General features: G+C 39.0%; 1 gene segment (V, D, J or C); it reads right to left on the bottom strand.

Moving 5' to 3' along the window:
* Positions 1 to 1,319: 1,319 nt before the first annotated feature.
* LOC122114115 overlaps positions 1,320 to 24,245 on the bottom strand; it is a 109,813-nt gene continuing 86,887 nt past the window's right edge. The window contains 1 exon segment of the V gene segment in view: positions 1,320 to 1,667. Coding sequence covers positions 1,336 to 1,667 — 332 coding nt within the window.

Raw genomic sequence — 24,245 nt, 5'->3', positions numbered from 1 at the left:
TATTACAATTAATTTCTGTTGATATGATAGTAGAGTCAATAATAATATCTGTAAATGACTCCACGCGTGCTCCATTTGCAGCTCTTAGATGGGAAGTAATGATAACAACTGACTTGTCAATCATACAGCAAGAGCAGTGTGTTGGAGGCCCCGTTATAATTATTTTTTTCTGATGGCTTGTGAGAGACAATGAGTAGCCCAGGTGAGAATTAGAAATCTGATGGGTACCCCTGTATACCCTGTTAAAATTCCTAAGCAGAGAGGAGAACTGAGATTCAACTCTGACATTTCTGTCTGGTCTTCCACAAAATGCTACAACTGTGGATAATTTGTTTCTGTTAAGACGATTCCTTAAGTAAGTTAAAGGTATTCCATTAGTTCATATACATTCCAGACCTATACTTCTCCTATAAATGATACCTTGATGAACTCAGAGCATTTCCAACTTCATGCCACTTTTTCCCAGCTGGATTAGAGAGCATCATGGTGAAACAATTTATAGCATCAGAAGAAGATACACACTGGACACTGGTGGAAACTTGAGAATTCCCCAAGTCGTAGCCTGTGAGATGTCATAATTCCAGGTATCTAAGGTGATAGAAGTGGATACAAGACACACAAGATTAATGTTGCCCTCTTGAATTTTTTTTTTTTTTTGTATAAAGACACAGACATTGAACAGATGAAGATAGCGTCGATTGAAAAAGGGTTCAGTCTCAGACTTCTGGGAACTATGAACTATATTACAGGGTTTCACCTCACACCACTCTCTTAAGTAGAACCAGAGTCCCAGTACATAGAAGCAGAGAATATTGTGTTTTGTGCAATTTTGTAATTTCCCCAGGTTGATCCAGCCAAGAGACATTGATCAAACTCTGATAATGGCTTTATGTCAGGCAGGTTTAATGAACACACAGAGCAGAAACTAGAAAAGGCAAACTTGGGTTTCCAGGTTCTGAACAGAAAGCATGGCAAAAGTTGTAGGCTAGTATGTGTTAAAATGAAGTATTACAAGTTTCATCACAGAGAGAATAATAACCACAGCAGACATTTGATTTTTAGATTTCTGGTTGGCTATAATATTACTGAAGAGACAATTGCATTTTTCAATAAATACCTAATGGTTTATCCAGTCTTTATATTCAGGCAATTATTCTCCTGATTGTTATAGATTGCATTTTGTTGTATTGTCATATATTCTTCACCTCTACTCAGAGTGACTCTAATATAGACCTCAATATCTTCCTCCGAGGCAGACTCACACAATCTGCTGGGCTGCTCCCCAGAGCAGCCAGCCATGAGGGCAGCTCACTCAGCCAGATGGGAGGTTTTTGTTCAAGTCTGTATCACTGTGGGAGGGAGATACATACTTTGAAAACAGTAATAAACTCCAACATCCTCAGCCTCCACCCTGCTGATTGTCAGTGTGAAATCTGTGCCTGACCCACTGCCACTGAATCTGTCTGGGACCCCAGATCCTCGTTTGGAAACCAAATAGATCAGAAGGTGTGGAGACTGGCCTGGCTTCTGCAGGAACCAATGCAAATAGGTGTTTCCATTGCTATAGAGAAGGCTCTGACTAGACCTGCAAGAGATGGAGGCTGGCTCTCCCAGGGTGACAGGCAAGGACCTTGGAGTCTGGGTCATCACAACATCTCCACTGGATCCTGAAATTAGAATGAGGCAGAGAGCAAGATTATATATAAACATAGGGAGCAATGCATGCATTACTTTTATTTAGATAAATGTTTCCCCTTATTCATATTCATGATTTGATTTTTTATTTAAAATACTAAGTATTAAAAGTGATATTCTTGCAGCAGAAAAGTGTCTCTAGGAGTCAAGTGCAGTAGTCCCACCTAGCAGAGTCTTAACTCAAGCACAGGTTCTAGCTTTCTGGACTGTTCCTCACTCTCTCAGACCTAAACCTCATTGCCCTACCATGAACATCTAACACGTGGATAAGTTACCAATGGTCCATGAGAGCTTACCCTCCCATCCTCTCTGATTCTTCACCTCCCACTGCCCTTACCATGGATCCAGAGCATTAACAGCCACAGGATCTGAGACAAGGACTTCATTTTTAGGAGTGAAATGAGGAGTCTAGACAGGTCAATGCAAGATCATAGCTGAGCCTTTATTTCAGACTTAGAAAGGAAGGTCCTCTTTAGGGAGTAATATGCTCCCTAATCCATTGCATGGCTAGTGAAGATCTTCTCCCCATCTGTGGGCGGGCTTTCTATTGATCTTGCTAGCTATGTCCTTTGCCATGCAGAAGCTCTTCAATTTCATGCAATCCTATTTGTCCAAACTTTCTTTGATTTGTTGTGTTTCTGGGTCGGTGGTGGGGGTGGTTGGGGAACTTCGAGGGGACGGGGAGCGGTGTGGGTAAATGGGAAGGGACCAGAAAGTGAAACAAAGGAGGAGGCAACAATGCTTGATAAGAAATGTACTCATTACCTTTTCCATGTGATTGTAACCCCTCTGTATGATATTTTCACAAAAAAGCCTCAGTGCATGTATACGTATGATCAATTAAAATTATGGTTTATTCTTTTGATTTTTGCTTTTTATTTTTTATCTTCTTTCTGGCTGTTTTTGTTTTCTGTACCCTAGTCTTGTATATAAATTTTGTTTTGTTTTATTTTGAGGAGAGTAAGGGGTACCATAGAAATTGTGGGACAAATGGTCAACAAATGCAGCAGTAATACTCACTAGACGCTGTTGAAAATGAACTACACAACTTTTGGGGCAAGGATCAGGAGGAAGAAAAGGGAGAACATGGGGGAAGGGGTAACACTGTTCAAAAATTAATGTAGTCATTACCTGTCTTATGTAACTGTAATCACTTTGTACATCATCTATACAATAACAATAAGAAATGAAAAATAATAAGAGAGTAGTTTATTTTGAAAAGATCAAGCTAAAAATGTTAGATCCAAATCTTCCAAAATGGAGGTACAAAATTTTTATTATTTTGTCTTTATGTTGTTTAAGTTAATAACAAATTCATGATTCCATTCGACTTCCAAAAGTGCTCTGACAGTGGCATTGAGAAATAATAATAATTAATGTGATATTCAGCATGAAAAAGAGATTAATTTTCTGATAGTTTGCAATGTTGGATGTATTGTTGAGACATGAATTGAAATAAGTTGTTGTAAAGATCTAATTTCCTGAAGAAAAAAGTTCACTATACAAAAATAATAAATATTTAAGGTGGTGTACTAACTTGTTAATTAACTCCTTTAGATCATTGCACAATATGTGCAAATACAAAAATTATATTGTACTTCAAATTAGATTATACTGTGGTAATCAGTAATTGTTGTAAAATTTTTAATGACTTTATCGTATAATATTATTTTCAGAAATCTTTTTCACAAGCTATTTTGTATTAGCCTTGCATCTTCTATATACTCTTCTGTAATTTGGGTAGGGAAAATACAAAATGCTTAAATAGGGATACAAGTTGACCCATTGTAACAGTGACATATACAAGACACTATGTTAAAAACAAAATTTACAACTTTGGCGGGGGCGGGGGGGGGGGAGTAATTGTGGAGGTGGGAGGGAAGGGATGGTAGGGGAAAAACAAAGGAGGAGGCAACAATGCTCCATAGGAAATGTACTCATTCATTACCTTGCTCCTGTAACTGTAACCCCTCTGCACAGTATTTTTACAAAAGAAAGTACAAAATATATTAACATGTCACTTGAAATAACATTTTTACTAAAATGTTTGATTAACTGAAGAAGAAAATCTTTGACTACAAGAAATCAATGTTTAATGTAATGAATAAACGTGTTAATTACGCTGTTTAAGTCATTGTAAAATATGTGAACATACCTAAACATCATATTGTACTTCAGACACAATTATATTTTGGCAATAAAACTTATCTTAAAATTTTAATGACTATTTTTTCTTTACAAAATCTTTCCAAAAATCTTCAAAAGCTATATTAACTGACTTTTAAATACGTGCTATGGGCCAGGTGTTGGAGGTGCCATTGGAGCAGGCTTGGCTTGTAAGCCCTGGTGAGCAGCTGGAGAGGGATAGATTCCAAAATGTTTAATGGAAGATAAAATGAAATATATGCAATAAAGTAAAATGCTCTGAGTTTTATGGACTGTCCACTGGTCTTTGCGTTGGTGTCCTGGGCACTGTTTATGAATGGCTGCCCTCCTTCTATTCTGAATACTCTTAAACTTAAGCACTGTCTCCTTCAAGGACAATTCACATGAGACATTTTTCCTTAATACTTAGGAAAAGACATGTCTCCTCATCTAGTTTTGTGTGCATCATGCATTTCTTTTTTTTTTTTTTTTTTTTTTTTGGGTCCGGTCGCGGGGCCTGAACTCTGGGCCTGGGCGCTTTCCCTCAGCTCTTCAGCTCAAGGCTAGAGCTCTACCACTTGAGCCACAGCGCCACTTCCGGCTTTTTTCTTTTTGCTTATGTGGTGCTGAGGAATCGAACCCAGGGCCTCAGGCATACAAGGCAAGCGCTTTACCACTGAGCCAACTTCCCAGCCCTGCATCATGCATTTCTGTGCCAGATATTTGCTAAGCTTTTGAGGATATGTGTGTGTTCTTTCTTAATTACTGGAAACACTTCCTTCTTAGAAGCTGGAGTGTCCTCTAAACCAACATTCATATCTTTTAGGTCCTAAATAAAGCAATATTTTTTGTGTTCTGCCTGGGGCTTGAAGTCAATCCCTAAGATTTTTGTCTCAAGGAACATAAACCACAGCTTCAATTCCAGGTTTTTGGTGTTTAATTGGAGATAAGATTATCATAAGAAATGCACTTCCTACTTTATGTATATAATTGTAACCCCTCTGTACCTCAACTTGACAGTAAAAGTTTTAAAAAGAGTCTCATAGATTCTTATAACCAATGCTGGCTTCAAACCACAATCCTTAGATCTCACCCTCTTGTGTAGCATTATAAGCATGAGCTACAAGTGACCAACAGGAAAGCAGTTTTTACTTTGTTTAGTCTATGTGATCCAGATACAGAACGAATACAATGCAACAAGGTCAAAGTTGGGGACAGGAAGTAGATCCATACAGTGTGGAGAGAAGATCTTCAACATAGAGAATCAAGGACAAGTGACCACAGACTGTGAAGCTAGAGTTACATGAAGGTGTGTTCCCCACATGGAGATTAGCATGTGGACTAACTTCATCCCATTGTGCACAATGTCAGACTGGAAATGATGAGCAGAGTACTCTCATGGCACATAACAAAGCCAAGACAGTGATGCTCTGCTGTGGTAGCACATGGGCAAATCATTGGCCACTCAGGGGCCTCTTCAAAACCATTCATTACAAGAATGCCATGAGAGTAGTTATTTCATCACCTCTACCTTCTTAAACATTAGCGCTCACTGCACTACATGCTAGCATAACTGTTTCAAGTTTTCTACAATGCTCTTCTTTCTTCTTTTTACAATGATGTATAACCTTGTCTACAAGGTTTACACATCCTTGCCACTCCTCTGAAATTTTACTTCCAATCATATCATATGGTCACTATGTATCTCCTACTGCCTTTGTCTGGGGGAGATTTGCTCTCTCCACTATGCACTTCAGGACAAAGCTGATACTAAAGAAAACAAGGAGAAGGCAGATGTGAAGACTACCTAGTACATTATAAGGGACATATTAACTAGATGAAGAAGAGAGATCCTGAGAGCCTCTACTCTTTTATGGTTAAAAGAAGCCAGGCTCTGAGGATACACATTAAATTCCCATGATCCATGCTCCAGGGCTCACTTCAGCAAGGGTGGACATGTGGCTTGTGAACTTCAAGTCCACACAGACTTCAGGAACTGGAATATATGTAAAAGTTCGAATACTAGCCTCAAATCAGAGTTGTGGGCAGGCGTACACAGCCATGGGTTATGACAGATGGAGCTATCTGCCTGGGAGATGAGGCTGAAGACCACGCTGGAGGGGGAAACCAGCAGACATTTCCATGAATCTTTCTGGAAGAAGAAAATACATCCAGGAAAGGAAAGTGCTTTTAGTCTGAGCCATGAACCTGAATGACGTCTGGGACTAAGGTGAAAGTCTGAGAGATCCAGCCTTTAGAGCAGGGCTGACTCTGTAAAAGGATGATCCAGGGCTTTTCTCACTGATTCTGAGGGGCTGGGATAATGTGGAAAGTCTGCAGGGTCCTCAGGACAAAGCCTTAAATCCACTGGAGTCCCTTCTTATCAGAACATTGAGGAGCACATCACAAATGAATGCAGAAGTTATACATGTATTATTTATATGTAGTAAATTACCTGCTAAATTAATACATTAATAAACATTATTTTAACTGTATGAGTCATCATTTTGAATTTTGACACTGAGAAAATTCTCTAATGCACAATGTGCATGTCACCATGTAGCCCTTGCTCACTCTAAGCCTGAGCATTATGAAGCTCAGGACTAAATCTGTGTCCTTTAAGAGTGACCTGCTCATTGCAGAGGACTCTGGGGACCTGCTGGAGACAGCACTGATACTGCAGGTCCCTCTCCCCTCCCACATGGTGTACGCATATGATCCCTTCAGGGCTGCATATCTGCAGGGTCTCCCCTCCTTCCCTCACCTTTCTGACCTTCACTTAATGACTTTACTCTAAGAAACCTGGATCAAGTGTTATCAATGACAGGTATGATTACATTTTAAAAAGTAATATATGAAATGGTCAAGAAGTGGCACTGTGGCTCAAAGTGGTAGAGCTCTGGCCTTGACCTGAAAATCTCAGGGACAGTGCCCAGGCACATAGTTCAAGCTTCCAGACTGACAAAAAGTAAAGAAAGAACAGAAATGGTCAAAAACTCTCATATGGGCAGACATGACCCCCTCTAATATCATGATCCTAGATTCTATGTATGCCACAAAAGCCTGGCAGAGATACTCAGATTCAAGCTCCTGTTTACAAAGGGAAACAAACAGGCAGCATCCTCTCTCTCCCAGAATGAGAAAACTTGGATTCTGTGTAGGATGCTGTTAATCATCTTGCTGATCACCCACATCCTGGGAAGCAGGGAGGAAAGCTGGATGTAAGGACCACATAACTTGTTCACTGATATCTAAGTGTGAGAACAAAAATCAATACTGATCAAGCAGGCTATTTAGTGAATGTCATTCTGTTCAGATCAAACAGGAAAATACCTTCATTCACAAGGATACAGTCAGGCTCAATGCAGACACACTGGGTCTGGAGCTTCAGTAGTCCTTTCTTACCAAGGTCAAAGCTTCAGGATGGAGAATAATAAAGTTAGGGATTCTATGTCCCAAAGTCAACTCCTAAGGCTGATCCTGCTCAGGCAGAGCTGGTTTTTGGTATATTCGTTTGCCTTGTGTGCAGTAAGGAGCCAAAATACCTGGAGCAAGGTTTATTAATCAACTGGGATTTATTTTCTAGAAGTTGGGTAAATACAATATTCCTGACTGTCCTGATGATTCACATTCTTGTCATGTCCTTACAGGCTTGATGCCTGTGAAGAAGGCTAAAGAAAGTGTGTCTTGAAAAGTTTTCTTCTAATCATATTGGTGATATGGAAGTCACTCTTCACTATACTTCCTCTCTTCTTAAAATTATCTGTAAGTAGTTGTACAAATGAGTTGTCATTCAATAAAGCAGTTGATGAACACAATTCATCTTATTCAATATCACCCTTTTCATCATTCTTTCAACCCCTTTACTCAATTTTCTTAAGTTTTAGGACATGCATTGGATGTTATGCCTGCATTCTTAACATTCATTTCCTCCTTGCAGGTCACTCCCCATAAGGACACACACAGGGGACACAACTCCTTCCTTTAGAGACAGCTTTGGTGCCATACAGAATGCAGGGATAGAGGCAATGCCAGGCTTCCAGTCTCAGAATCAGCAAGGGCAGAGACTTTCATCCCCAAATCTATCCTTCTAGGAGAAGCTACTTAACTGTGAGTTTAGGTTTGGGGCTGTTGCTCTGTTCAGAGTTCCAGTGTGTGTCACTAGTGACAGCAGACATAGTTCTCTTATTTCCTCTCTAGTATTTCTTATTGGGGGCTTTGCGTGAGCAGTGTTAGATGTGCCATCTAATGGTCATACTGTAAAATTGCATCTTGTAAGATTAGAGAAACTAGATTTTATTAATCCTCATTCCCTCCCCTTCTCCCATTTCCTGTCATCTCCCTTTGCATATATTACCTGTCCAAAGGTGTTCATTTTTAAACCTCCATACATACATGCATACAATTTATTTGCTCACACTTACCACTGGATATTTTATTCCTTTACTATTTACTTCTGATGTTTTTATACTGATGACGTTCACATTCTGTATTTCAGTTACAATACCACTATTGCCATCTCCTGTCCTCTCCCCTCCTTCTGCTTTCTGTACCTAAAGGCACAGTCCCTCTTTACATTCATTGCAGTGTCTCTTTCCATCCTCACCTTTCTCCATTTCCCCATGTCTCCCTTCACACCTGTATGCACACAAAAGTGCACACACATACATGCACACATACTATAAGTCTCCAGTGTGTTACAAGGTATATCTACCCAGAGAGTGGGAAAGATATGAATCTTTATCTGGAACACTAAAAGATCAAATTAATATTTCCAGGGATAGGGGAATATTTGTTTCTGCCAGGAAAAAATGCTTATTTTATGCAATTACATAGTTATATTTGTTTGTTTGTTTTCTTTTTTTAAGTTGCAATTATGTCTTAAAGGACAGTATAATCAGCTCTTTACTTTGGCTTAAGTTCTCTGGCTCTGAATGTCCTCCCTGTCTGTCTTCTAGTTCCCCAATAAAAATTAAACTCTCCTTTTCCATATGCAAGATGTGTCTCAAGAAAGCATTTTCATCTGTGCCACTCTATTCCATGTATGTCTCTGCAGACTCAGGGTAAAATGCACATCCATAGACACAATCCAGCTGCTATCCTGTGAGCCAGAGGTCAAACAATGTGCACTGGTGGCCCCGCCCTTCCATGCTTTATGGAGTGTGACAGCTGCTAAGTTCCTTAATTCTCTGCTTCAGCATCCTCGTTTGTGTAACTGTTACAGTAGTGCTGAACACTTTGCTGTATCTTTCCCTGCAATTTTACTTTCTTCCATCCATGGACCAATTTTTTCCCTTGGCTATTTTCATTCATAGGATCAGATACCTCATAATCCTAAGTATTTTCTTCAATGGCAACAAACCCCTGAAGTCTTTAATCACACTACATCTCTACCTCCTCAATCTATTTCCTCCTACATCCACAGTTAGAACATTGCCTGTAAAAGAGAGATGCCTTATGTTTGTCATTTTTACCTGCTTGTAATTCACCTTTTTGTATACCTTTTCCCTAATACTTAACTCATGATATTTAGTAGTGGAAACTTCAATACCCACCATAGAAATTCTTTCAGAGTGAGTTTTTCCCCCTAGTTATTCCTTATGATTGGTTGGATATATTTCCAGGTACAGTTATAATCAGTAGGACAATATTTTGTAAAAATGTAAGAGTTCACCCATATATTGGTTAAAAAATTTGGTAAGTCTTAAGAAGATAAATAAATGACATAACATATAATAACAAAACAATGTGACAATAATACTTATTAGACAATATATTGGAAATGAACTTTACAACTTGGGCTGGGGTAGTAGTTGGCAGGGAGACATTAGAGATAATGAGGAAGAGGGTGACACTATTCAAAAAAAAATCTATTCATTACCTTACATTTATAATTGTAACCCCTCTACATATCACCTTTACAAAAAATGTGAAAACAATAAAATAGGGAAATTCAGAAAAATCATAGACTAATACCTAATAATACATTATATACACAAAATAACCCATAATAAACTTTATATAATTTATATTTAATTATTATGTACTATATCTTATTCATTAGGTATAAATACAGAAATATGATGCATAAGTTGTATGCATATGTTCACTTGTCAATCTGAGAATCAGAAGGCTTCTGACTTAAGGAAGATCTGCTTAATCTTGAGGTTTTTCCATTTTTCTTTCTATAAATAAAAGACGTCAGTGTTGTTCCGCTGACTGTCAAAGATTGCTAGATTCTTGAGCTTAAAACAGAGAAGATTCAGTGAGCTAGGTGATTCAGTGATTCTTGGTGGGAACTGGTCTGGAGGACAGAGGGACTAAGCTCAAGAAACATCTCACCTTCAGTGAACCTTGCAGCTGAGAGCACAGAATGGCTGGATACCCAGTGCCAACAGTGTTGTTTGTATTTGGTGTTTCTCTTGGTAATTTCAGCTTGATTGCTAAGTGGAACTAGGATTTAGACAATAGAAATAAACTAAATTTATCCTCCTTTCACCCCTCCTTTCTCTCCTTCCATTCATCTCCATCTCTTACTTTACTTCTCTCTCTCTCTCTCTCTGTCTCTCTGTCTCTCTGTCTCTCTGTCTCTCTGTCTCTCTGTCTCTCTGTCTCTCTGTCTCTCTGTCTCTCTCTCTCTCTCTCTCTCTCTCTCTCTCATTTTTCTTATTATTCTCGGAAATGTATGTTGATCAAGTCGAATATATTCCACAAGTAGAAATCTCTTTTAAAATTAGATAACTGATCTCTGCAGTTCATCATTCTGATTGAGTTAAAGAGAAAACTATAGGCTGTCTCCATTTATATGAAAAAATATTTCTAATAGCATCAACAGCTAACCGTGACATATCAGCAGGCCAGGAATAATGGAAAATACCTGTTTCAAAAAAGAGGCGGGGCTGGGAAGGTGGCTCAGTGGTAGAGCGCTTGCCTTGCAAAAAAGAGGGAAACTCTGCAACAAACTTTGTACTCATTGATATAGTTATTTAGCATTTTACCACTCAAGTTTTATTGAAGTATGAAATATTCACTATTACCTTCTGTACCTAAAATTGTACTGAGGTTCTCCAAATGCAATAAGAAAAGATACAACTAATTGGAAAAAAAGCACAAAAGACCTGAAGCAGAAAAAGGAAGTGGCAAACTGTCTTTACTTGCTGATGAAATTCATGCATGAAGTATTGAAAATTCTCAAAATAAAAGTTTTGAAATAACTTCCAAGTATCTTTGTGCACATTGTGAATATCAATTCAAGATTTAAAAAACCTGAAAAAATTCAGAGTATTTCCATGTTTATAGTCTGGAATGTAATTTTAATATTTCAAAATTCAGGCCAGTGCCATTATCGCACATCTATAATTACACTTATTCCAAAGATTGAGACACAGAAGCTCACTGGTCCAGGATAGCCTGGGCAAGATTCCTGTCCTGATTCTAGGACAGCTCTTGCAAGAGGAAGCATGAGGAAAGCAGCTGGGACAGCCCAGGCTCACACTTCTGCTTCTTGGAGGTTTATGTTATGGCTTGTATCACTGTGGGTGGGTTATCATAATACTGTTGACAGTAATAAGTGGCAATGTCTTCAGGCTGCAGGCTACTGATGGTGAGAGTGTACTCTGTCCCAGATCCACTGCCACTAAATCTGGAGGGGATGCCGGATTGTAAATTGTCTGCACCATAGATCAGGAGCTTTGGAGTTCCTCCTGGTTTCTGCTGGTACCAGTTTAATGCATAGTTAATGCCCTGACTGGCCCGGCAAATGATGGTGACTCTGTCTCCAGGAGATGCAGACAAAGTGGATGGAGACTGGGTCATCTGGATGTCACATCTGGTACCTGCCATTGGAAAAGTAATAAGTATACATAGAATCAAGCATGTTATAAGAAAGCTTCATAAACAGCCAAGCATCACTGACTACAGCAGACTGAGGAGATCCTCAGCGTACTCTTTCCTTACCTGTAATCCCGAGCAGCAGGAGCCCGAGGAACTGAGCAGGGGCCTTCATGTCCATGCTGTGTGCTGACTAGGACTGACTCCTGCCCAGGGTGTGAGCAGCTTTCAAGAACTGCTCAGGGCACTGGGCTGTGCTCTGGGCACATGCAAATCAGTAGGGGTTGGAAGGGACCAGCACAGCTGCACCAACATGCCAGATTTCAGTATCTCAGCCCAGACATGATGTCCCAGATACAAAAAAACCATACGAGGGTAGCACTGTTGTGCCTGAAGAGAATGTGTATCTCTCTGGGGTTCAGGGGACAGAATTCCTCTCTAGTTAAATACAATGAACTTTAATTTATACATGGGTCATGACATGCTTTTCATGATAGCATTTTATCTAAGTCAATTTTTCAAGCAAAAACGGTTCCAAAATGTAGAATTAATGATTTAGATCAGATTTTCTAAGTTTTTGGTTTCCTTGAACCTGTTTGTTAATCATGGACACAATTACTCAATTACTCAAGCTACATGTGTATGTAGGTTGATAGATTGACAGTTAAATAAATAGATGATAGACAAATATCAATTAAGATTTAATGAAAGATAATGAAAAGTATGAAATTAAAGTATGTGCCGTATTGTGCTATGGTGTACAATGTACAGGCTAGCCATTGGGTTTTGCTATCAACTCTAGGCTGCTGTCCTCTGTTTCTGAATGTACTTTCCCACCACCATCATCCAGTAGACTTAATATCAGACATTGGCTTTCTGTATACTGAACGGTCCTGGCTACAGGCATAGCCTTATTAGCATTGTACATTTCTGAGCTGCAAGTCTCCTAGTATGCATGAAGCCCTGGGTTCAATTCCTCAGTACCACATACACAGTAAAAGCCAGAAGTGGTGCTGTGACTCAAGTGGTAGAGCACTAACCTTGAACACAGAGAGAGCCAGGGATAGCATCCAGGCCCTGAGCTCCAGTACAGGACTGGCAAAAAAAGACAGTCAGTCCCAGAGATGTAAGGTGGACTAAGCCAGACCCAAGGAAATAAAAGTCCCATGGTTTCCCTCATTCATAATAATTCATGTGTATATAGGACAATTTATCAGATGAGCAGGAAAAGCTCAAAAGCCAAGGACATATGAACATATAACATGATGCTAAGCGAAATGAACCCCAAGATATAGCCACAAGAGGTCTTTCTTTATTGTTATTTTTAATGTACTATGTGATTATTTTCTTTCCTTTGTATGTTCTTCCCTCTAGGTTATATCCCCTGTTGTTACTGTACTTGATTTTGATACCCTGCATCTTGTATATACATTTGTCTAATTTGGAGAGGGGAAGAGGACTAACAAAATTGTGAAACAAAGACATAGGATGACACATTGCAACATATTCACAAGAGAGAATATGGGAAATGAACTTTATAGCTTCGAGGGGGGTCGGGGGGAAGGGGAGGGTGAAGGGGTGAGGGCAGTGAGGGAGGAAAGGGATAGAAGGAGAAAAAATTGGGAAAAGGTAACAATGCTCAACAGGAAATATACTGACTGACTCATTCATGTAAATGTAACCCCTCTGTACAGCATTTTTACAATAAAATAAAATTTACAAAAGTAAGGTTGCAGCAAAAGGTGAATATGAGCTTCAAATAACACAATTGGAAATACAATCCTCCAAATCTCACCCCCTTTCATAGCTTAGGATAAAAGCTACACAGCACTGTGTCTAGCACTATCATCTTATAAGCGGTTTTGTGAACTTGTTGTCCAGGATGGCCTTCAAACCACATATTCTCAACCCTCAATTAGGTAGAATTAGATGTGGGAGCCATTGGTGCCTTTTAAAATTTTATTTTATTGCAAAGATGCTGTTTAGATGGGGTTATAGTTACATGAGTAATGTAATGAGAACATTTCTTGTAGAGCATTATTAAACTCTCCTTTGTTTTTCTCCTCCTATCCTTTGAATGAAGCCTGAAAAAGTAAGTCCAAAAGTTGTACTGAGAAAAATGTGTGGACATATATGACTTGAGTGACCCCTAGTGTTTTGCTGGTGTAAGGACCAAATGATAGTAAATACCATTGAATTCCGGAAGCTCTGATGTCAAATTCCAGTTCTTCTCAATTAGAGTTAGTAGGAATTTCCATTATCTTGAGATATTTCTCTAAACTAATTTACTCTCTTGACCAAAGTCTTGTTTATCTTACCTGGTGATGGAAGTGTTCTTTTACTTTTTATTTTCATTATACCATGTAAATTTTTGAAATGACAAGCATTATTGAGACCTGGTCAAAAGCACTATTTTATTTATTTATTTATATTTTATTATTTGTGAACATACGGTACAGAGGGGTTAAAATTGCATGGGCAAGAGAATGAGTATATTTCTTATCAAGCATTGCAGCCTCCTCCTTTGTTTGCTCTTCACATCCCTTCCCAACCTCCCCCCGCCCCCCCACCCAAACATCCCCCCCACCCCAATACCACCCCCCCCAAACCAAGGTTGTAAAGTTCGTTTTCGACATGATAACTTGTACTTCTCATTGTTGCAACGGGTCCACCTGTATCCTTAAACGACTTGTTTTTACCCCTCTCCTCTACAAATTATACCGACATCAAATATAGTGAAAGCAGGGGTTATACTGTGGGGGAGGGACATACAAAGCAACAAAGAAATAATCATATTAATGCGTTAGAAACAAATACATGAAAGAAAAATACCTTTAAATACATGTCTAAGGGTTCATTTTCCTAACATCACATTATCTGACCTTTTCTGCTTGACTCATACATATACTAGATATTGCAAATAAGGGAAACCATAGGAACTATGTTTCTTTGGGCTTGGCTTACTTCACTTAATATAATTTTTTCCAAGTCTTTCCATTTCCTAACAAATGGGGCAATGTCATTCTTTCTGATGGAGGCATAAAATTCCATTGTGTATATATACTACATTTTCTTGATCCATTCATCTACTGAGGGGCATCTGGGTTGGTTCCGTATCTTAACTACAGTAAATAATGCTGCAATAAACATAGTTGTGCTGGTAGCTTTAGTGTGGTCTTGTTTGTAAACATTTGGGTAAATGCTCAAAAGTGGGGCTGGGTCATAGGGGAACTCTATGTGAAGTCTTTTGAGGTACCTCCATACTGCTTTCCAAAGTGGTTGAACAAGTTTACACTCCCACCAACAGTGAAGTAGAGTTCCCTTCTGTCCACATCCCCTCCAGCACCTGTTGTTAAAGTTCTTGATCTTTGCCATTCTAACTGATGTGAGGTGGTATCTCAATGTTGTTTTGATTTGCATTTCTTTAATGGCTAGGGATGTTGAGCATTTCTTCATGTGTCTATTGGCCATCCTACTTTCTTCTTCAGAGAAGTTTCTCTTTAAGTCTTTCGCCCACTTATTTATTGGGCAGTTGTTTCTTTGAAGATTTGTTGGGGGATTTAATTTTTTAAGTTCCAAGTATATTTTAGATATGAGACCCTTGTCTGTTGTATGGCTAGTGAAGGTTTTCTCCCAATCCGTGGGCTGTCTATTGATCTTGCTAGCTATGTCCTTTGACATGCAGAAGCTCTGCAACTTCGTGCAATCCCATTTGTCCAACCTTTCTTTGATTTGTTGTGTTTCTGGGTCTCTATTAAGAAAATTTCGGCCTGAGCCAAGGAGACCTAGGGTTTCTCCTATTCCATCCTGTAATGTTTTCAGAGTGTCTCCTTTGACTCTGAGGTCTTTGATCCATTTGGAGTTGATTCTGGTGCAGGGTGATATATAAGGATCTAGCTTTAGTTTTCTACAAGTAGTTAACCAATTTTTCCAGCACCATTTACTGAAGAGGCTGTCTTTCTTCTATTGTATTTTTTTAGCTCACTGATCGAAGATTAGACGACTGTAGGTTTGTAGGTTAATTTCTCGGTTTTCAATTCTATTCCATTGGGCCTGAGGTCCCTCTTATGCCAGTACCAAGCTGTTTTGATTACTATGGCTTTATAGTAGAGCTTGAAATTTCTTATTGATATTCCTCCAGTAGTGTTCTTTCCGTTGAGGAGCGTTTTTGCTATTTGGGGTCTTTTATTGTTCCATATGAATTTTTGGATTGCTTCTTCTATTTCCTTAAAGAATGAGGTTAGAATTTTGATAGTTATCGCATTGAATTTGTAAATAGCCTTGGAAAGTATTGCCATTTTCACAATGTTAATCGTTCCAATCCAGGTACATGGGATGTTTTGCCATTTTCTAAGTTCTGTTTTGATTTCCTTTTTCAAGATTTTAAAGTTTTCATCATAGAGGTCCTTCACTTCTTTGGTTAAGTTAATTCCTAGGTATTTTATTTTTTGTGGGGCTATTACAAATGGAGTTGCTTTCTTAATTTCAGCCACACTTTTCTCATTGTTGGCATACAGAAAAGCCATTGATTTTGGGGGTTAATTTTATACCCTACTACTTTGCCAAAGTTTTGAATCAGCTTGAGTAATTTGGGAATGGAGATTATGAGATTCTTTAAATACAAGATCATGTCATCTGCAAAGAGGGAGAGTTTTATTTCTTCTTTCCCTATTTGGATCCCCTTTATGTTTGCATCTTGTCTTATTGCTGTAGCTAGGCATTCTAATACTAGCTTGAAGAGAAGTGGAGAGAGTGGACATCCTTGTCTTGTTCCTGAGTTAAGTGGAAATGGCTTTAGTTTTTCACCATTAAGTATAATGCTGGCTGTAGGTTTGTCATATACAGCCTTTATTGTATTGAGGAATGTTCCATGGATTCCTAATTTTTCCAAAACCTTCATCATAAAGGGGTGTTGGATCTTGTCGAATGCTTTTTCTGCATCGCTTGAGATAAGCATGTGGTTCTTATTCTTGCTCCTGTTGATGTGATGAATAATATTAATTGATTTGCGTGTATTGAACCTGCATTGAATCCCTGAAATGAATCCTGTTTCATCGTGGTGTATGATTTTTTGGATGAATTGTTGAAGTCTATTGGCCAAAATTTTGTTGAGAAATTTTGCATCAATGTTCATCAAAGAAATGGGTCTATAGTTCTCTTTCTTTGAAGAGTCCCTGCCTGGTTTTGGGATGAGGGTTATGATGGCTTCATAGAATGTGTTCGGTAGTGAGCTTTCTCTTTCAATTTCATTGAAGAGTTGGAGAAGTATTGGGGTGAGCTGAGCTTTGAAGGCCTTGTAGAAATCAGCTGTAAAACCATCCAGTCCTGGACTTTTCTTAGTTGGGAGGTCTCTTATTGCTGTTTCTATTTCAATGCTTGATATGGGCCTGTTAAGCTGGTTTAACTCATCTTGGTTTAGTTTTGGCATGTCAATATTTGTTAGGAAAAGGTCCATTTCTGTCAAGTTCTAAAACTAATTAGCATAAAGTTTTGAGAAGTATTCCCTTATAATGTTCTTAATCTTGGTTGTTTCCGTGGTGATGTTTCCATTCTCATCTCTGAGTTTATTTATTTGTTTGTGTTCTCTTCTTTGTTTGATAAGATTTGCTAAGGGTCTGTCAATTTTGTTAATTTTTTCGAAGAAACAGCTCTTTGTTTTGTTGATTCTTTCTATAGTTTTCTTGGATACTAATTTATTTAATTCTGATTTAATTTTAATTATTTCTTTCGGTCTATTGGATTGGGGTTTATCTTGCTGCTCTTTTTCAAGGAGGTTTAGATGTGTCATTAAATTGTTGGTTTCAGGTCTCTCCAATTTGTTGATGTAGGAGCTCAGAACTATAAACTTGCCTCTGAGTACTGCCTTCCCTGTGTCCCAGAGGAGCTGGTAATTTGTGTGCTCATTTTTGTTGAATAGCATGAACAATTGAATTTCCTTTCTAATCTCTTCCATGACCCACTCATGATTCCGCAGTGTGTTGTTCAGCCTCCATGTGATACCGGACTTTCTTTGGTGGCTTTTGGTGTTGAGTTCTAATTTTATTCCCTTGTGGTCAGAGAGAATGCAAGGTATAACTTCAATGTTTCTGAATTTAGACAAGTTTGTTTGTAGCCTAAAATGTGGTCTATTTTAGAAAATGCTCCATGTGCTGCTGAGAAAAACGTGTATTCTGATGCTGCTGGGTGAAATATTCGGTAGATGTGTGTTAAATCTACTTGATCTATGCTGCTGTTTAGATCTGCGGTTTCTCTGTTGACTTTTTGCCAAGTTGATCTTTCTAGTGGGGAGAGTGATGTGTTAAAATCCCCAAAAATTAATGTCTTTGGATCTATGTGGGATTTCAGGGAAAGTAGTGTTTCTTGGATAAATTTGGGTGCTCCATTGTTTGGCGAATAGATATTTAGAACTGTAATATCCTCCTGAAGGAGAGATCCCTTAATTAGTATGTAGCAACCTTCTTTATCTCTTCTCACGAAATTTAATTTCAAGTCTATTTTATACGATATTAGGATTGCAACTCCCGCCTGTTTATAGTGGCCGTTTGCTTATTAGATTTTGCTCCAGCCTTTAACATTGAAAATGTGTTTGTTTTTATGGGCAAGATGTGACTCCTGAAGGCAGAAGATAGAAGGATCTTGTTTTTTAATCCAACTAGACAGTCTATGACGCTTAATTGGAGAGTTAAGTCCGTTAATGTTGATAGAAAGGACTGACAGGTGTTTGGGAGTTCCTGCCATGTTACCCACCTTCTTATGGGCTGCGAAAACTGGGTTCTTCCTATGGTTCTTGGATTCTCAGTTTGGGTGCAGTTTCTTGGCCTTTATTGTGGTCTTGTTGGTTTTCTATGTGTAGGACATCTTTAAGATGGCTGTTTTGGTGGAGATGTATTTTTTCAATTTTTATTGTTTCAATTTTTCTTTGCTATGGAAGTTTTTTATTTGGACTTCAGTTATTAAGGAGACTCTAGAAGGGTACAGTATTCTTGGTTGATAGTTGTTTGTTTTTAGGGCATGGCATACATCATTCCAGGCTCTTCTTGCTTTGATTGTCTCTGCTGAGAAATCTGAGGTGATTCTAATTGGTTTCTCTTTATAGGTGATTGATCTTTTCTCCTTGACAGATTTAAGGATCTTTTCCTTGGTCTGAGTTGATTCTGTGTGGATTATAATGTGACGGTGGGATGTCCTATTCTAGTCTGGTCTATGTGGAGTTCTAAAAGCTTCTTGTATCTGAATAGGCCTGTCTTTTTGCATGTTTGGGAAGTTCTCTGCTAGGATCCTGTTAAAAAAGTTTCCTAGAACATTAACATCCATTTCTAGGTGCTCCTCTACACCCATTATCCTTAGATTAGGCCTACTGATGGTGTCTTCCAAGTGTTGGATAGATCTATCATATTTCTTGGACTTGTCTTGGATGGTTGTATGTTCTTTCTCTATAATATCTAGGCTGTCTTCAATCCCCGAGATTTGATATTCTGCATGGTCTAACCTGCTGTCAAGACATTTCTACTTTGTATTTTATTTCTTTTCCTTCCAATTGGTCAGCTTTGAGGGATTCAAGTTCTTTGTTGAAGCTTTGTTTTAGATCTTGTATAAACTTCTTTACTACCTTAATTTGATGTTCAGTGTTAATTCTCAAATCACTTAGTTGACTGGTTATGGTTTCCTTGGACTCCCATTCCTTCTGTTCGGTTCCATTTGGCATTCCCTTTGCGGACTCCCTGACTTCCTTCATCTCTTTGTTAATGGATCCCATGTATGCCTTTAGTGATCTTTGCGTATTCTCATCCTGCTCTCTCAATTCCTGTATTACTCTTTGCTTAACTTCTTCCCGCTCACGTTCATGCCATTCCTGTAGTTCTCTTTGAGTGTTCTCAGCCTGTTCATACCATTCCTCCCTTTCTCTTTGAGTATTCTCAAGCTGCTCACACAAATCCTGTATCAGATCATGATATTCCTGTATAAACCTGTGGATTGCATCCTCTCTCTCCCCATCACGCTCATACAGAGTCCTTTGTAGGTTTTCAATCTTTTCTTGCATTGACCTTTCATTTGCCTCCTCTCTCTCCCTCTCATGCTCATACAGAGTCCTTTGTATGTTTTCAGTCTTTTCAATTATCGTGTTTGCCAGCAGTGTTTGTAGAGCTATTTGGGAACTCTCTGAATTATTTGTTATCTGTTCTGTCCCCTGATTATCATGAGTGGGAGTTGAGATACCCAGACTTGCCATTTTTCTTGTGTTTTTCCAGCTTACTCTGCCCATTTGCGATGAAAATAACACCAGTTTTGTGCTAGAACACTATCTTAAGGCAAGCATCAACCAAAGTCTGAATTTGCACAGTCAATAGTCTACAGATACAATCTAGTTCAACAGATGCATCTATTCAACATCAAACAACTATATATTAATGGGCTACGAACCACAAAGAAGAAATTGGAAAACCAGAAATTATTAGGGTTAGGGAGAGATGTGGGTAAAAAATAAGAATAGAGTGATGTGGGAAGGCACAGGGAGAGTTAACTAAGTCCTAATCTCAAAGCAGGAAATAGGTTGGATAGGATGAAAGTAGAGAGAGAGAAAAAAAGAAGAAAGAGAAAGGGAAAAGAAAAGAGACCAGAAAAAATAGAAAAGTAAAAATTAATAATATGCAGGATCGAAGACAAACTATTCAGAGAAGAACGTGAATATAATGAGAGAAGGGGAGAGACATAAAGGAGATGTGAAAAACTTAAAAATAAAAATACTTAAAATATTATATAGGTATAAAGAGGTAGTACTGCTTTTAAGGAATTTAAGTCTCAGAGGTTTTGAGTTGAGTGATAAATTTGTGGACTAAGTGTGTACACAATGGGGGATAGGGTCTAATAGTCAACTACGGGTTTATCTGAGGATGTGCAGGACAACAATTAAGTCACATAAAGAAGATCGAAAATGAAGAAAAGGTGAAAAGGATAAGAAAGGAAGAAAAAAAAGATCAGAAGTTTAGTAGAGCTAAACAAAAAACAAAAAGAAAATTTAAAAAAAAGAAAGAAAAACGCACACACACATGTATCCCTAAAATAAAAATTATAAGAGGAAAAAAAAGTTATTAGAAAACAATTTTTTTCAAAAAAGGTAAAAATTGAAAATTAAAAAAACTTTTACAAAAGAAAAAATAATTTATAAACGATACCAAAAAAAAAAAAAAAAAAAAAAAGCGAAGAAGAAGCAGAACAAAAAAGTTCTTTGATTTTTTTGGGAGGGGTGGGAAAAATCTTGTACCTCCCTTGTGTCCGTAACCAGCCTCTTGTTGGAGTCTCTGGTCTGCTTGTGGTCCTGTGGCTTGGTTGGTTTCTTAAGTCAGTTTATTCAAACAGGCAGAAAAATGATCTGCTTTACCCAGGATTTTGTGATCCTCCTCCCAGGTTAGTTCAATGGGAGGGAGATCTGCTTTGAGTCTCACAAAAGAGGGAGATGGCTTTTTCCTCAAGTTTGGAGATGCTGTGATGAGGCTAGGTTCTGGGTAGAGTTGAGGCCTCTCAGCAAACAGTAGCTTTTCCTGGGGGCTAGTTTGTGATAAACTCACAGAGTCCAGCCTGGAGCCACTCTCAGGGTTACTGTTTACTGAATTTCAATTGATTGTGGAGGCTGCTAAAGGGCGGGCTCTGATTACCCAGTGAAGAAAGCCACTCCTATGGCTGGCGCCCAAGCTGGGTGACTTTTCCCTGGGTGGAGCTGAGTCTAGCAGGTCAGGTTAGGCTCTTGTGACCTGCTAAATGACTCTAGTTTTATTCCAAGGCCTGAGTTGGAGCTAGCAGCTCCCCCGAGCTTGTTGGTATCCAAGATGGAGATCTCTGGTACTGGGGGGGAGGGGTGGCCTTCTCTCCTCTGCTCCCTGAGAAAGAGTGAGGGCGTCAGGCTTCTATTCACACTGAGTCTTGGTTCCTGGGTCGTCTCTGGTCTGTGAACTGCAGGATGAAGATGTCTGCTCCTTGTCGGTTCTTGCTGGTGTTGAGTAGAATCCGCTCACGCAGGGGATTTGGCTTCTTCGTCCCGGACGCTCTGTGATTCAGTTATGGCGGTTCAGCCGCTGCTGCCACAGCTGCTGCCACAGTGGCAGCTGCTGCCAAGAGCTCAGATCTGTCTCCTTGCCTGGATTTTCCCTCTCTGGCCTAACTCTCTGTCCTGTGATGGCACACTTGGTGTGATTCTCTGGCTTAGACTGTTCACTGGAACTAAAACTTTCTATGTAAGAGCTTGTTTAGCCTCCAGCTTCTCCTCCACCATCTTCCCGGAACTCATAAAGCACTATTTTAAAATAAATCAAATGGAAAGCATATATTTGCATAAGTTCCTACCTAATAAACAAGTCATATTTATTTTCAAATTCAGATGGTAATATTCTCAGAATAACATATTGCTATATTGTTTGATTACATTTTTCTTTTGTGATGAACATAAAACATGCTATCACTTTAAACCATTATTGAAAGGAATTTTAACCCCCTTAAAATGCTGTTGTCATGGAAGTAGCAGCTAAGTTCTCTGCATATACAACATATTTAAAGAATAAAATAAAGGTGTATATTTATATCATCACAAGAAAACAGAAGAATAAGGACCAGTGAACATCATTCGTTCTATTAGAGTGATGATCACTAAGTTTTTATTTTCCCCAATTATTTGATACATTTATATTCAACACAAGGTTACATTTGGTGTGGAAACTTCTGGGGGGTAAAAGGTAAAAGAAAACATCTGAGCCATAATCCAGTACATTCTTTGTTACAGGGTCAGTGTCTGCTATGGGATATTAACTAATGATAGTATGCAAGAAGGCTCCGTGTGGTTATGGAGAAAGATAGAATCTTGCACAGGCTCAGGTGCAAGATTTTGCTTCCTATGGTTACACAGATCATCCCTAATGCAGATCTGACTGATGAACATGGATTCCTACTGCCTCTGCTCCATGATGGGAAAACCCTGATGGATCTTTGGTTATCATGTCACAGCATGCAGCATGTTTATGAACCCAGCTGTGTAGGTTGTGCTAGTCTACTCCTTGAAGCAGAAAGCAGTATGGAAGCTCTTTTTAGCTGCAATGCGGGGAGTGACAGAGCATCAGGTTTCTTTGCATGGGATCAGCACAGGACATTGTTAGCTACAGACAATGCATTACACTCCTGTGAATCTTGCAGATGTTCAGACACTATATGAGAGCCAGGCTACTGCCTCTTCATCATTCATTGCTCACAAGAAACACCTTAGACCTCTTTTTGCACTCATGTCATTGACAGCCATCACATTCCCACCAGAGCCCACTGAATGAAGGCATGAAATCAATGGTAGCTAACACCTCTCTATATCTGACATGCCAATCTCTGGCATTCTAGGGAAAATGAAAGGGGGAATTTGCAAGACCAGTGCTGTTGGAGCCTCTCCCTCTTGATGTATATAATGTGGTGTGGACAGGAGATGTTGCCTCAGGTTTATCAAGCACCTGAAAGTAATATCCATCCACACCTGTGCTGATAAAGGTGGTGTTCAACTGCTTCCTCCTCCTCTTCCCTCTATCCCCCCCATGCTTCCTAGGAAATAAAGGGTTGGTTTCTCAGGCAGCCTGGCTATGAACCCCTTGGCTCCAGTGTGCCTCTCCAGCTACCTCTTGAGCCCAGGTTGAGGGATACCACCTGTGTCTCTCAGCTTTTTCATGAATCATCTTTCACCTGGATATTCTTAAAATATTTAAACCTTTTTAATTTACAAGATTTTTCATAAATTTTTAATTGTCACTATTTATTTGTTTGGCTCTGGTCCTGGGGCTTGAACTCAGGGACTTGTTGCCCTTGTTGAGGTTTTCTTCCTCAAGGATAGTGTTATACCACTTGAGCCAAAGCTCCACTTCCAGCAATGATTTTGAAGGTGGGATGCCTTTGGTGAAAAGTAGTTCAGTGGAGATGACAAGCTCCTGTATTTCCTATCTGGTCTTTTTGGAATCATGGTCTTATGATCCCAAGCTCCTGAGTACCTAGGATAAAAATCATGAGTCAGAGGTCCTCCAGCTTTTCCTCTCTTTGGAAATCATGTGATTACTTTTCCCTATCCAGAGGCCCACTAAGTAGTCTGTGCTTTATTTACGCCTGAGATACACAAACACACTGATTGTGTGTTTGTTGTGTACATGTATGTGTCTATTCTTTGCTCTATACAGATGTTTCCTGTGATTTGAAATCCCCCCACAGTATTCCATGTATGCATTTATATATTGGTATAAAATTATTTTCACTGGTATTGACCATGTTTGACTGTTTTCCCTATCCACAATGATTTGCACAATGTGTACACTATGTGGGTCTGTGTGTGGACACATGGTGCATCTTCATACAGATGTTCCCTATGAATGGGAAAAAAACACCTCCCTCCCCTAGAGTATTAAGGCATATTAATGAATATATCTTCTAAACCCAATCCACTGAGAGATACCTGTTCCTTAAGACAGCTTCCTTCAATTGTATAAGGGTGGGAGTTAAGGAGGGAGGAGTAGCCATGAGGTACTCGGTTCCTGGAGTAAGGTAAGAGTGGACATATTGTGAGA

The sequence above is a fragment of the Dipodomys spectabilis genome, unplaced genomic scaffold (assembly GCF_019054845.1).
Source record: "Dipodomys spectabilis isolate Male_0828 unplaced genomic scaffold, ASM1905484v1 ptg000106l, whole genome shotgun sequence".
Lineage (NCBI taxonomy): Eukaryota > Metazoa > Chordata > Mammalia > Rodentia > Heteromyidae > Dipodomys > Dipodomys spectabilis.
The sequence above is the reverse complement of the archived record's forward strand: the minus strand, read 5'-3'. Positions and strand labels throughout refer to the sequence as shown.